The sequence below is a fragment of the Trichechus manatus genome, unplaced genomic scaffold, assembly GCF_000243295.1.
Source record: "Trichechus manatus latirostris isolate Lorelei unplaced genomic scaffold, TriManLat1.0 scaffold00001, whole genome shotgun sequence".
Lineage (NCBI taxonomy): Eukaryota > Metazoa > Chordata > Mammalia > Sirenia > Trichechidae > Trichechus > Trichechus manatus.
This window is the reverse complement of record NW_004443937.1, coordinates 32,471,767-32,486,812: the sequence shown is the minus strand read 5'-3', so window position 1 is coordinate 32,486,812 and position 15,046 is coordinate 32,471,767. Positions and strand designations below refer to the sequence as shown.

General features: G+C 52.1%; 1 protein-coding gene across 1 annotated transcript; it reads left to right on the top strand.

Moving 5' to 3' along the window:
• Positions 1–1,384: 1,384 nt before the first annotated feature.
• CHDH (choline dehydrogenase) lies at positions 1,385–9,947 on the top strand. The gene is made up of 7 exons (XM_004368624.2): positions 1,385–2,075; positions 2,796–2,947; positions 3,849–3,978; positions 4,877–5,011; positions 7,967–8,109; positions 8,660–8,762; positions 9,529–9,947. The coding sequence occupies exons 1-7, from the start codon at positions 1,385–1,387 to the stop codon at positions 9,945–9,947; spliced, it is 1,773 nt and encodes a 590-aa protein (XP_004368681.1).
• Positions 9,948–15,046: the final 5,099 nt, after the last annotated feature.

The following is a 15,046-nucleotide window of genomic DNA, read 5'->3' as shown; positions in this document are numbered from 1 at the left end:
TTATTGAATGCTGGACCTTGTGCGTAACAGGATAGTAGAGACTGAGGTGAATAGTGTTTATACCTGGAAAAGGGCATGTCTTTTATTCTGTCAGGTCATTATTGTGGCGCATTGAGTCAGTCTAGTCAGGAGTTCAGCTGAGTTTGGGTTTTGATGTTGGTATACTTTCTTTAGTGCACCACAGGCTTCAAATTCCTCCAGTGGTGTGCTGCTGCAACCTGTGGGGCCTGGAGTGATGAAGGTTTTTTTTCAGTGTTCCTGCACGAGACGTGGTTTCAGAAGGCTCTGCTACATCTTTCTCCTCTGCCTGTGCCACAGAGGAGGGGTTCTTCCTCCCCACTCTTACCCTGCCTCAAATGGTAGGCTGCTCCTGTTGCTTGTTAATTTGTACAAGGCTCCTACAGAGCTGAGGAGATTTATCAGAGTTTTCTTGGGGTTTCTCAGTTCTCCTGTTTCAGCCTCAGTCTTGGGCAGGCCCCATGTGCCTAAGCCTCATGAGTGGGGCTTTTCCAGATGTTCTTGTATCAGTGGGGGTCTTGGTAGGATACCCTGGTTCCTCTCCACCTTTGTGCACTAAGCATATTGGGATTGATTTGAACCTTGTTGGGGAAGGACCCTCCAGAAGCTATTGGCATATTTTGTTAAACTGTAGCATTTTACAGAGTGATCTTTGAAGACTGTAGCTGTGACCCCATTCCTTGCTTAAAATTTCTCTAGTACTCTCATGGCCCTTACATCAAAGCCTTTGATCTCTGCAGTCTCATGTCTCACCCTGACAGTCCTTCAGTTCCTTATTCAAGTCTTGTCCATCTCCCCTGCCCCTAGACCATCAGTTCTCCCAGGGAAGATGTCTTGTTCTCTAGTGTGTTGCCAGAGATGAAAACAGCACGTGGTAGGCGCTCAACAACTGTCTTGAATGGATGAGTGAATGAGAGAGTACAAATGCCCTGCCTTCTTTCTCTGCCTGGAAAGCCCAGTCCTGCCCTCCTTGTAGGTTGACTCCTGCCCAGGTTCACACATAGATGTCATAGGGAAGCCTTTTTAGGGATCCCTCAGGTTTGGGGAGGAGCCTCTCTCCTGCTTCCCCAGCCCTGGGCTTATCTGTCTGGCGAACATCTTATAGTACTGAAACTCCTGCTTATACATCTGCCTCCTTCTAGTTCCCCAGGGCGGGGACCACACAGGCAGGGCCTGCTTCACCCAGCCCTGGGCAGGCACTGGCAAGTGTGCAGCAGACCTTTGTTGCACCAGTATGACTGTCCTGCTCTGGGCTGATTCTATATGTTATGCTGAGCTAAGACTTTTAAAGCCCTTTTTCCTATTTTAGGAAAAGTGAATCATTCCATTACCCTCGTTGGATGTAAGAGAACTTGGGGCTGGAAGCATGTGGTGCATCCTTCAAGGCTGGAGGCGAGGATGCACTGGCCCACACGGAGCCCTGGCACAGGGAGTCCGTGCTCTGGCCAGTGTGGGCTCCAGGAGTGGGAATGAGTACAGCTATGTGGTGGTGGGTGCAGGCTCAGCAGGCTGTGTGCTGGCTGGACGGCTCTCGGAGGACCCCAAGGAGCATGTGTTGCTGCTGGAGGCCGGGCCCAAGGATGTGTACGCAGGCAGCAAGCGACTCCTGTGGAAGATCCACATGCCTGCAGCCCTTGTGGCCAACCTGTGCGATGACAGGTACAACTGGTACTACCACACAGAGCCACAGCCAGGCCTGGACGGCCGTGTGCTATACTGGCCGCGTGGCCGAGTCTGGGGCGGCTCCTCATCGCTCAACGCCATGGTCTATATCCGCGGGCACGCCGAGGACTATGACCGCTGGCACCGTCAGGGCGCTGTGGACTGGGACTATGCGCACTGCCTGCCCTACTTCCGCAAGGCGCAGGGCCACGAGCTGGGTGCCAGCACGTACCGTGGTGGCGAAGGCCCCCTGCGTGTGACCCGGGGCAAGACCAACCACCCACTGCACCAGGCCTTCCTGGAGGCAGCACAGCAGGCCGGCTACCCCTTCACTGAGGACATGAACGGCTTCCAGCAGGAAGGCTTCGGCTGGATGGACATGACCATCCACGAAGGTAGCGTATACTTGCTCCCTACCCAGATCTCCCTGGTTCCATCCTATCATGGTGGGTAGGTGTGGACAAAATGGTGCCGGTATTAGGTGGAGGGGACGTGACGTATGGTACCTCCTACAGGCCACAGAGTACAACCCCAAGCCAATGAGAAACAACCTGGGGTGGTGACACCTTGGAGCCTTTAGCCCCTGTTGGTGTGGATAATGGAGAGTCCACTCTTTGGCCAGAGAGCCCAAAGTCCAGAGACCTATAGATGGGGTAAATGAGGCACAGACAAGTAGCAAGGACCACATAGCCCTCTTTCTCCAGGTCCCTGGCTTCTCTTTTCCCCACTCAAGCCCTGTCCCTGTTACAGATGGGGAAACCAAGGCACAGAGCAGTGAAGGGCTATGCTCACAGCAGGACAGAGGCAAGGCCAGGGTCAACTCAAGACTCCTGCTGCCTCTTCCAGGTTCTCGCCCCCTTTGGTCAGCTGCTTCTGGCCTCCTCCGTGCGGTCCTGTCACGGATGAAGGATGTTTTCCTAACTGCGTCCAGGTGACCCCGGACAGATACGGACTGCAGCTGGGCAGGGTCTTTTGGCCTCACTTTGAAGCCAAGGCTTGCATGTCGGGGAAGGTCAAGCTCCCTCTTTTTCCAGCCCCCTTTCCCCTTCCTTCTGCCTCAGGTGCCAGGGGAATGGGGAGGTGGTTGCACCTGATCTCTTTGTTCTGTCCTGTAGGCAAGCGCTGGAGTACAGCCTGCGCCTACCTGCACCCAGCACTGAGCCGCCCCAACCTGAAGGCCGAGGTCCAGACGGTTGTGAACAGGGTGCTGTTTGAAGGCACCCGGGCAGTGGGTGTGGAGTATGTCAAGAACGGCCAGAGCCACAGGGTAAGCAAGTTACAGCTCGGGGGGTAGGGGGTGGCAGCTCAGACACCAAGAAAGGAGTAGGCGGTGGCCCCGGTGGTCATGCTCAGTGTGGGCAGAAGCCTCATCCCCCTCCCCAGATGCAGGCTTTGGTCCCTGTCAGCCCTGTGCCTCATCCCCATGACGAGAAGGGAGCAGCTGGCAGCAGTGATGTGCTAAGCTATCCCAGAGCCTCGCTGGAGACCGTGGGCTGCTGGAGGTCAGGAGGCCCCCAGTCCAGACACCTGCCCATAGTGACCTGGTGTGAGTGTCCCCTGCGAGCCTCTGTCTGCCACTCCCCGCCCTACAGCAGTGCCCCAGTGCCCATCCACGCCTCTTCATGACTTTGGCCTAGCAGAAATCATAGTCTGCATTTCTGTGTCATGGCTGTTTTCCATGTGACAGTACGTCGGGATGGTTTTGTATCACCACGGGTAGATCGGGCTCTGCTTTCTTTACTGAAACCGCTCATTTGAGTGCCTGTTTCCATCGGTCGCGGTTAAGCTCAGCAATCGTGTTCTGAAGACCAGCTTTATTATCTGGCTGTTGCAGAGTATATTAGAATATATACTGCACCTTAAATAGGATCACACTCCGTAGCTGCGCAGGCGGGTCACTCTCAAATAGTCGTACAGTGAGTGTCCTCATCCTCAGTACTGGGACTTGTGAGCCAGGATCTCAGCACCAGTGGTGGCATTCCCAACCGCCACTTGGGCCATGTGTTGCTGCTGTCCTTCATCACAAGGCCGCCTTCCTGTGGTTCTGTCTGGCTAGAGCTTGTCTCTGCTCCGTGAACTAGAGAACGGCTGGCTTTTCAGGAAGGGCAGTGTGAACGCGTGCGTCCCCTCCCCACCCGGTGACCTGGCTGCCTGCTCTGCCCTCCCAGGCTTATGCCAGCAGGGAGGTGATTCTGAGTGGAGGCGCCATCAACTCACCACAGCTGCTCATGCTTTCGGGCATCGGGAACGCAGATGACCTCAGGAAACTGGGCCTCCCTGTGGTGTGCCACCTTCCAGGTCAGCTCCTTCCTCACTGCTCCACAGAGCGCCTCTACTTAGAGGATTTAGCTGGGCCTGCTAAATAAAGTGTTTGCTTTTATTCTGTTAGCATGGGGTGGGGAACAAACAAGCGTTCTCCCTGGGACTGTCACATTTTCCCCAAGAGCCTCCCTGGACATTGTCCCCCTGGGGGCCTGAGTCTTCATGTTGTTTCCGTCCTCCCCTCCCCATCCACCATACCCCACTTAGAGGAGAGGATCCCCAGGCTGGCTCAGGCGTGTTCCCAGGGCAGCTCTGTGGTGAGAAGGGTCCACACCCTGCTCCACAGGACTCACCAGCAGCCCTGAGCATTAAAGAGGCCACCTCAGTGCCCCAGAGGCTGCTTTTCACACTGAGACAATTCTTCCAGGCCAACAATCAACTTATAAACTGTCTTTGATGCCCTCGAGTGTCTGGCTTCGGCCCTCTTGCGGGCTGGGCCTTTTTGCTTGTGGGCTCCGTCAATAAGAGGTCTATGCTAGTCAATGATGTCGACCAGCCCAGCAACCCCAAGCTCGGATGAGCTCACACAGGGTGCTCATAACACATTGGGGCCCACATCCCCCTTCCCAGGCTGGGGGTGGGGAGGGCTGCTGTCCATGTGGCAGCCAGACAGTCAAGGACTGCTCACGCAGTGGTGCCTGCTGCAGGGGTGGCCCTGCCCTCACAGCAGGGGCTGACGGAGGACACCTGGATGCTTCCAGGTGCTGCCCCAGGAGTGAGCGACTGGCTTTGGCAGCCGAGGCCCAGGGAGTAAGCAGGAGCTGTCTGGCTGGCTAAGTGGTGGGGGAGAGTTTCTCAAAACCAGGGGGATGTTGAGAAGCCAGCTAAGCCCTCCTGGGTAGCCATGTTTCCTAACCACCCCCTCCCATTTCAGGAGTTGGCCAGAACCTCCAAGACCACCTGGAAATATACATTCAGCAGGCATGTACCCACCCCATCACCCTCCACTCAGCACAGAAGCCCATGCGGAAGGTCCAGATCGGCCTGGAGTGGCTCTGGAAGTTCACAGGTGGGCAAGCTCGTAGTGAGCATGGTAGAGACCGTCTCTGAGCAAGGGCTCAGTCCTCAGGTTGCTGGGTTCTAAGCTGAGCTATGCCATTTACCCCCACTCTCTTGGCCTGTTTACCCCTCTGCAGAATGGCGACGCACAGTTCCTGCCCACCGGGCTGGTGTGAGGACCACATGTGGTAACACGCTGCCCAGGGAGAGGCTCCTCAGGGCTTAGGTGTGCTCTTCCTTACAGATGCACAGGATGGCCTTGTGCCTGGAAACAGTCTGGGGTCCACAGAGCCAGGAAAAGGAGCACAGAGGCAATGCCACTGGTGCTGGACTACAGAATCAGCATCCACTGTTCAGCATTTTCAGCTTGTTTTCGAGCTGAATCTCTGAGCACTGCCTTGGCCAGGAAATGGGGCTTTGAAATACTGTTCATTGATTCAGTATGTATTTCTTGCACACCTACTGTGTGCTGTGTACTGTACTAGGGATGGGAAGAGCCAACAAGGTAAGGTCCCTAGGGCTGCCATAACAAAGCACCTTATAAGGACTTGTAAGAACCGAAGTGGATTGTCTCACAGTTCTGGAGGCTAGAAGTCCAAATTTAGGGTGTCAGCAGGGCCATGCTCTCTCTGAAGTCTCTAGAGGAGGATCCTTTCTTGTCTCTCCCAGCATCTGGTAGCCGCAGGCATTCCTTGGCTTGTAGACGCATCTTCGGGTGCCATCCTCCCCGTCTCCATCTCTCCGTGTGTCTTCTATTTTATAGGACACCACTCAGATTGGACGAGGACCTACCTCATGCTAACTTAACTAATCACATATGCAGAGACACTGTTTCCAAACAAGGTCATGTTCATGGGCACCAGGTGTTAGGACTTGAGCCTATCTTTTTGGGAGACACAATTCAATCCACAGGAGGAAGTTTATACTCTAGTAGAAAAAATAGAAGGAAACCAAGGACACGAACACAATTTAAAACCTGCTATGTTTTAAGTGCAGCGAAGGAAACATCCAGAATGCTACCTAAATCAGAGGGGAGGGGATCTGAACAGGAGGAAGAATATGTACAAAGGCCCTGGAGGTAGGCATTTTGTGTTATGTGAGGAGCTAGTTTGTTGTTCCAGGGAGGCTGAAGGAGGCAGTGGTGGGAGGCTGGGAGCCCAGTGGTGCAGGGCTAGCTGTGTGTGAAGAGTGGGCTGCAGGAAGGACCAGAGATGGGCTGGGAGACCACCAAGGAGGTGACTGGAGTCACCAATTAAGAAGTGACCTGGGCTTGGACTGAGGTAGGGGTGAGATGGTGTTATGGATTGAATTGTGTCCCCCCAAAATGTGTGTCAAATTGGCTAGGCCATGATTCCCAGTACTGTGTGATTGTCCACCATTTTGTCATCTGATGTGATTTTCCTGTGTTGTCAATCCCACCTCTATGATGTTAATAAGGTGGGTTAGGCAGAAGTTATGTTAATGAGGCAGGACTCAATCTGCAAGATTAGGTTGTGTCTTAAGTCAATCTCTTTTGAGATATAAAAGAGAGAAATGAGCAGAGACATGGGGACTCATACCACCAAGAAATGAGCTGGGAGTGAGCGTGTCCTTTGGACCCTTGGTCCCTGCACTGAGAAGCTCCTAGATCAAGGGAGGACTGATGACACGGACCTTCCCCCAGAGCTGACAGATAAAGAAGGCCTTCCCCTGGAGCTGGCACCCTGAATTCAGACTGTGAGAGAGTAAATTTCTCTTGGTTAAAGCCATCCACTTGTGGCATTTCTGTTATAGCAGCACTAGATGACTAAGACAGATGGTAATGACAAATAGATGGATTCAAGGTAGATTTTTAAGCTGAAGTTGATGAGACTTTCTGATGGTTCAGATGGTAGGGGTAGGTGAAGAGGAAGAGGGAGGAGTCAGGGCATCTCAAGTTTCTGGCTTTAGCCCATGTGTCAGAGGAACAGTTGGGGGTAGAGGCTCATGAGGCATGGAGTTGGACCACGTTAGGTTTAGGATGGCCGTCCAGTGCCCAGGTCTCGGTCAAGGGCACAGCTGATGACATGCACGTGGCACGTCACTGATACGTAAAGCCCTGGTGCTGGGTAAACCCAGCTGGAGGAAAGAGGACAGACTGAGAAGAGGGCTTAGGTCCAAGCACCAGAACAGAGCACAGGAAGAGGAGGAAAATCAGGAACGTTTGATCCCACCCTACTCACCCCAACTTTCTCTTCTGCCCTGTTGTCTTAGGATTCTCTAGATAAAAGGAACCAGTGAGGTATCTCTCCCATACTCACACACACACTCTATATATATCTGTATCTATAGATTTATACATACTATATAAAAAGAAATAGGTGGGTTTATCCTCTTCCTGCCATCTAAGGGTCGCTATGAGTTGGAATCTACTTGACGGCAACGGGTTTGGTTTTGGTTTATATATATATATAAAACCAAACAAAAAACCAAACACGTTGCCATCAAGTTGATTCTGACTCATAGCAACCCTATAGGACAGAGGAGAACTGCTGACCTTTTGGTTAGCAAATTGAGCTCTTAGCCACTGCACCACTGGGGCGGCAGTGGTGGGGCGGGGAGGAGAGGGAGAGAGAGATTGACTTCAAGGAATTGGCTCATGTGATAATGAGGGGCTGGCAAGTACAAAATCAGTGGGTCAGGTGACAGACTGGAGACCCCTGCAGGCTTACATCCCGAGGTCTGTAGATGAGGCAGCAGAAGAATGCAGAGTAAAGAGAGATCAGGTTCTGCCAAAATATCTACTTTATGGTCTGGAGACAGACCACACCCTAAGGAATTCCCCTTTCAATTGATCCATTGATTATGTCACTTTAGATTACATTATGGAAGGTAATTACAGTATAGTTTACATTGTGAACATCGACTAGACTAGTGTTGGCCAAACACTGGGAACCAAGTTGACACATAAAATTAACCATCACACGTGTCCTCTTTCGGTCCTTAGGGGATGGTACCACCTCCCATCTAGAAACAGGTGGGTTCATCCGGAGCCAGCCTGGCGTCCCCCACCCAGACATCCAGTTCCATTTCCTGCCGTCCCAAGTGATTGACCACGGGCGAGTCCCCACCCAGCAGGACGCTTACCAGGTGAGCAGGCGTCTCAGCCCCACAGGGCCCTTGTTTCTCACCATTCCATAAGGGAAGATGTTCTCCCACTGCCCAGGGCCCTCAGGGTGGTGGGCACAGCAGCCTGTCCCCTGCCCTCCAGCTGCTCAGCGTGTCTATGTGGGGAGAGGGGCCGTGGAGGAGGGGGCAGAATCTCCCCTAGGCCGTGCTGGGAGAGGAGTGCACGAGTCTGCATGGTACACGGGAAGGTAAGACCCTGACCTGGCCCAGGTCAGATGTTCTAGGTCCTGAGTGCCAGAAATAGACAGACTCTGCCCCTAGACTGCCAGCCCCTGGAAGTTTTAGATGATTGGGAGTAAAGCCAGGAGGAAGGAATGATTCCTTCTGTCTGGGCAATCACGGAGGTAGCTCTTAACCACGAGAAAAGTGCGTTAAGATGCAGATGCTAAAACATTTATCTGCTCTTAACTGACTTAGGACGTAGTCCCATCCTGCAGGACACCCAGGCCTCTCTAAGCTCCTCAGTCGGTGGGATTGATGGGGCCCCTGCCGTTGTCTCCGGTTCCTCCAGGTGCACGTGGGGACCATGCGGGCCACGAGTGTGGGCTGGCTCAAACTGAGAAGTGCCAACCCCTGGGACCACCCTGTGATCCAACCCAACTACTTGTCCACAGGTAATTCACCAGCCTCCTCCATCTGCCCCAGCCTGGGCTTCCTGGGCCATTCACTGAGTGAAGGGATCCCTCTATGGGTTCGTATGTGTCCCTGAGTCTTACCCCTGGACCACAAGTCACCCCCGCCCCATCACCCTAGGCTGGAGACTCCCACATGCTGCTGTGTGGTGTCCTGCGCACGGGGCGGGGCGGGGACCCCAGGGCATCACTTTACACAGCAGGAGAGAGTTGCAGCTTTTAGAACAACCTACAGAAGGCACGGGGAGGTGTGCGTGCCAGCTCTGCATGCAGCTTATGTTGTGTCTTTCCTCCTGTTGCCCCAAGCGTCCTTAAGAGGGAGTTACGTCCCTGGCTTGCCTCTTTGCCTGCAGCAAAAATGAGAGCTCTGCATCAGGCAGGTTTGGCCAATTGACCTGGCACCTTTGGGCCCAGTGTGACCCCTGGGCGCTCCCAGCCGTGGTGTGATGGGGCAGGGCACGTACTCTTACCCCCATTTTACAAATGAGAAAAGTCAGGCCCTGGTTTAAACCTGGGGCCTCTGGGGCAGGCTCATGGCTGTTTAGCATGCTGCGCATTTAAGCCTCATGGGACTCCGCTCAGTAGCGGTCTAACCGCCCATGGGTAGGTGACAAGCATCGTGGCAGCTCGGTCCTCGTCCTTTACCTCTGGCCCCTCGGGCAGCTCCCTGAGCCTCCCATGCCGTGCGTCTTCCCGCGAACCCAGCGTAGTGAAAGGAAGTGTCTTAGCTGTGTCTTCTCCTTGACAGAAACCGACATTAAGGACTTCCGTCTGTGTGTGAAGCTGTCCAGAGAGATTTTTGCACAGAAAGCCCTGGATCCATTCCGGGGGAAAGAGCTCCAGCCAGGAAGCCACGTGCAGTCAGACAGAGAGATTGACGCCTTTGTGCGGGCAAAAGCAGACAGCGCATACCACCCCTCATGCACCTGTAAGATGGGCCAGCCCTCCGACCCCATGGCTGTGGTGGATCCACAGACCAGGGTCCTCGGGGTGGAAAACCTTAGGGTCGTCGATGCCGCCATCATGCCCAGCGTGGTCAGCGGCAACCTGAACGCCCCTACGGTCATGATTGCGGAGAAAGCAGCTGACATTATTAAGGGGCAGCCTGCACTCTGGGACAAGGATGTCCCTGTCTACAAGCCCAGGACCCTGGCCACCCAGCGTTAAGGAAGTCACTGCCTGGAGGATGACCAGAGAAGCCCCCTGCCAGAGGACAAGCCACGAAGGCCACTGCAGCCCTTCCTCCAAATGCTATTTCCTGGAACCGTCTAGAACATTAGGACCCTGGTGGTGCCCCCCTCAGGGACGGACAGTTGGATAATTTCTTAGGAACTGAGACCAGCACTGGTCAGTGAATCAAGTTCCCCTGCAGCACTTCCCTATGGGCCCTTTGGGGAAGGCAGCATTTAGGTGGGACGCCCCCCGCCCCAGGAGGGACAGCAGAGAGGAGGAGGGGCGGTCTAGGATAGGAGGCGATTAACTCCTGCAGCGTCCTTGTCTCCATTCACATGGCCTTCTCTAACCCATAACCCAGGGCCCTGCTACCTGCTGAACTTCCTGCCCAGGCCTCCCTCTTAAGGTGAGCCCCTAAAAGAGCAAGGTGCTGTGCACAGGCTGGGTGCTCCCAAGAAGGGGCATCTTGGACCTCAGGCTGTAAGCTTTGCATTTTACAGAGGGAAGCTGAGGCCAGGGGTCACACAGTTGTAGGCTGGGCTTGCACGTAAGTCCCAGGGGTTTAGAGGGGAATGTACCTGCTGGAAGAACAAACAGGCTTTCCTTGCCCCTCCCCGTCCTGGCTTCGCTGAGTGAGGCGGGAACTGGTGCTCGGTCGGGTCAGTCGGAGGGGCTTGCAACCCGGCTCTCAGGTGCTCTGCTTCTCATTGTGCACGAACAGCCCCAGTGCAGGGATTTCTGGACCTGGTCCAAGGGGAGAAGAGTCTGGAGGGAATGCAGTTTGGTTTCACTACCATGTTTCATGATTTAGGGTTTTAAAAGATCTTCCTGCTACCAGGAAACCCAGAAACCCAGAGTTGACCCCACACCTCCATACTGAAGCAGCCGCCCACACGCATGAGCCCGAGAGGCCTCTTTGCTACCAGCCTGTGGAAATGACCCGGCGGCAGGAGCGCCCCTGCGGCAGGAGGGCTGCACCATTCTCATTCTCTGGGCGTCCACAGGAGCAGACCAGGCGGTGCTGAGACTGGTGTGAAAAGCAGTTCAGTGAAACCAGGCACCCTGATCCTGTGAAAATACAGCTGAAAGAAAGAAAAATAAATGGGCAAAGAGTTGTGTTTTTGAAGAAAAAACAGATACAAATAGTATTTAAAACAGCTCTTTGATCTTTCAACTTCTTAAAATTCAATAATGTAATCCAGTTACTTATTTTTAAACTCCGATGCCTTATCCAGACTGTTCTTAGAAGGTAATGAACACTAAATGCATTTTGGATTGGTTTTTCTGAAGCTATCCAAATCCACTAGCTATGGGTGGGAAGGACAGAATTGCCATCTGGCAGCTTCTCCGGGGCTCGGAATGAAGGGAGGAGAGATGAGGTGTTCCAGGACTCACTGCGATCAGAGGAATAAGGTGGCTTGCAGATGCCGTGGAGGCCACACAGCCACAACTTAGGTTTCTGAGAAAACTCCTTCCGGAAGAGTGGAGGAAAGAAAACCATCACAGAGCTCCTTCCGTTTGAAATTTTAAGCAGCTCTTTTTAAATCTTATCTGTATCTTGGTTTATTTTCTGTTCCAGGGGAAGGTCAAGAAAGAGAATTCTAAATTTGCCAAGAGATTTATTTCTCCTGGAGGGGTCCCCCTCTTCCCAGTAGCAGTGGTCGGTCCTCTCGGGCGTGGGCTGCCTGTGGGGATGGAGGAACAGCAGAAGAGTTGAGGTGCCCGCTTCACCACTCAGGGCTAGGTGTGCCCGTCCCATCAGGACCTGTCCATTTGGGTCAGAAGTGAACAGTTACGCCTGTAAAGGGGGGTGTGCCCAGGCCTGACCATGACTGTGATCACCCTCCGCCCCGCTCTGGTGCAAATATGACAACTAACACTGACTTAGTCTTAACCATCTCTGGGTTCTCTGCTGTACTCGGCCTGAGACAGTCGCTGACTAGGTACAGTGGCTGTATTTTAAGAAAAGCAAAATAAACTTGATGCAATGAGCCTGTCCAATGGATGACTTGCTTACCTCCAGGCCCCTCACGCGCTCGCTAACCGAGGCTTGTTCCATCTGTATGATCACATGATTTAGCCAGACATGCAAATACATCTCAACAGAAAAGACTGTGCATGTCATATAGCCAGAGCCACAGAAGTCAACGTGGACACTGGGCTGTTGGGGTTTAGACACAGAACGGAGTTCTGATTTGAGACAGTTCTTCACAATGGTCCCTGCAGGTTAGTGCAGCCACTGTCGTGGGACCGGGGCTCACACAGGTGGGCACTCAGCACCACACAGCAGTAACTCACGTCCTAACAATAGAGCTTCCTGAATGTTCCACTGCCAGGAGGGAAACCTTCAACCTCAGAAAAAGACTGTTGACCAAGGAAGTCTGAGTGGGAGAGGTGCTGACTCAAGTGGGGCAGGAGGAGGAATGTGCCAGGGGCCAGAGGGGCACATGGGGCCTGCCAGCACCCAGGCTCCCGAGGAACTGGACCGACCTCATTAGGTACACCACTTAGCCAAAAGCCTGCAGTGCCTAAAAAGTGAAGGATGTACTTTTCACGGAATGACTGAAAAGTTGACAGAAACCTGTGTGCCTAGTGCTCAGAGCACTTTGGGGAGCATCTGACCCCTTTGAAGCCTGCATTTAAGCTGTGTCAGTAGAACATTCTTCCTGATGGAATAAGGCATGGAGCCTGGAGGTGTGTGGGAGCAGGCTGCATGGTTGGGCCAAGAGCATCCAGCGGGGTGACCAGGGAATGGCAGTTCCTTTAAGTGGAAGCTCCAGGTGCCTTAACTTACAGCCTTTTTGCTTCCAGTACAGGCTGGAGAACTATTTCCTTAAATTCCAATGGATTCTTTTCTCCAGTCAAATCTCGTTGCTCATCCCAAAGACTAGTGTAGTCCTATTTCCACTGATAAGCCAACTTAACATCAGATCTAATAATAGATTCTCTTAAAAAAAAAAACATACCCAGCCTCCCCATGGGCCCTGCCTTGTGACACAGCAGTCACCCTTACCGTTTCCCACCACTGTCCCCACAGGACACTCTCAGGTCACGCCTCTCACTCTTGTTCCGTGCCTGAAGCTAGTGCCCACGCCTGCTCCTCGCTCTCCTGCCTGCTAACCACCAGTAGAGGGGGGAAGAAAAAACATCGTTTTAGAAAAATACAACAGTTTTCGACAAACGCATGGCTGGAGTCTGTGATGGCGGTGGGGGAGGCTGGTGAGGAAACGCCAGGCCTGCTGTCAGTTCCGCTGCTAACCAGTGTTTAAAATAAATCAACCTCCCATCATAAAATTAAACAGCTTTATCGGAAAAACGGAATTGGCGAAGACCCTTAAAACTGTAAGAAATAAACAACGTGAAATAAACTTCCTTGGCAGCTGCTCTGGTTTCCTTCACAAGGTGGAGGCCGGTGCATCTGCGGTCACCTTGTCAGACTCGCCAGCAGGTACGGCCCACGCTCCATCAAGAAGCTTCCAACGTCTTCACGGCCCACCCTCCCTGGGCTGCGGCTGGTTCTGGAACATCTTGGAATAAAGCTGGAAAACACCGCCTGACTCGGCGGAGTCCAGTGGTCTGATGGAAATCGGGGTCAGCATGCTGGTCAGAGACGGTTCTTAATGAGGCACCCACTGTTAGCTGACAGTTAAATGATGGCTGTGTTTCCATTTTATGATACGAAAAACACAAGACGGATTAAACGAAATTACTGTTCCCGTGGACAAATCAAAGTGATTTTTTTGGGAGGGAAGTGAAGGAAGGGGAACCAAAAGGGAGAGAGTTAATCTTGAAACTTTCCTAAAACAAAGACCATTCTCTACAACTTCAAATTTTTCTTACAAAGAAAAATTTAATATTAGAGGAGAGGTTGAACTAGGCTCAGACAAGACATACTAGGAGTGGTGCCACCTGTAAGAAGATTGCCAGCTTTTTTTAAGTAAGTACTGACTTGGAAGAGATGATCACCAGGCCAGAAAACAGCCCTGGCATGGCAGTCAATTTTGGCCTGACGCGTTGAGCCACGCAGGAAGACCAGCACCCAGAGAGCAACACAGAGTCCAAGAGGATGGTGATGGGGGCTAGCCCTTTAGGAGAATCGGTGCTCTCTGCAGCTGGTGCCAAGTGATTGGCATCAGAGGAGCCCTGAGGATAAGAAACGATTGACATCGTTACAGAACTGCCCTCACAGAGCGCTCCTTCGGAAGCTCTCGCTAGCAAAAGCCAGCTCCTTGCAAGGAGAGCTCCCAAGTATAATAAAATTATTACACAGTTTTATTCTGAAGAACATTTTGCATTTTAATAAAAAAAAGGATTTAGGTCAGGAAACAGTCATTTACAAACCTTTAAGTATTTTTGCCTGGATCTGGAGTAAGAATGTTTTAAGAAGAGGTTTGTAAGGTCTTCATAACAAAGTGTTGTTATTTACAAAAAAACATTAACAGGTTGTCCATTTAATATTTAAAAATTGGAACCAAAAATTGCTACCTGTCTTTTTGACTGCAGGAAGTCCCTGCCAAGGTAACTTGACAAAGTCAGCAAGATCCCGTTAACAGAAAAGGAAGCCTTGACAGTTCTAATTATCCAGAAGTGGGTTTTCATCAGGACGCACAGAGTGAGTGCATTCTAATGAAAACGGCAGCCCTCATCATTTGCATATAAAAGCCCTCAAAGAGAACACACAGTACAGCAACACTTTGTAAAAAGGCAACAATACAACAATACGATTTGTACCGACCCGACATTCTAATCCTGTGGATCATGTTTGCACATTCTTTCCTCCACCCCTTATTTCTTAAGATAAGCAGCATCACCAGTTCCCAGGGGACACGCGCAGACTTACTTCATTCACCTGTGTAATTATTTCTGTACCAGAGATGCAAAAGTATCCTGCATGGGCAGCTGAGAAACCAACACTGTGAATGCCACAGGGTCAAAGGAACCAGCTTGACCTACTCTGAAATTAACTTATCAAAGGGTTAAAGTAAAAAAAAAAAAAACAAAAAAAACAGTTGCAACCCACAGTAGATCAAAAGTACAATATCAAATCATAGAACTCTTGCCCCAAAAAAAAGACTGCAAATAGTCATCTGGTA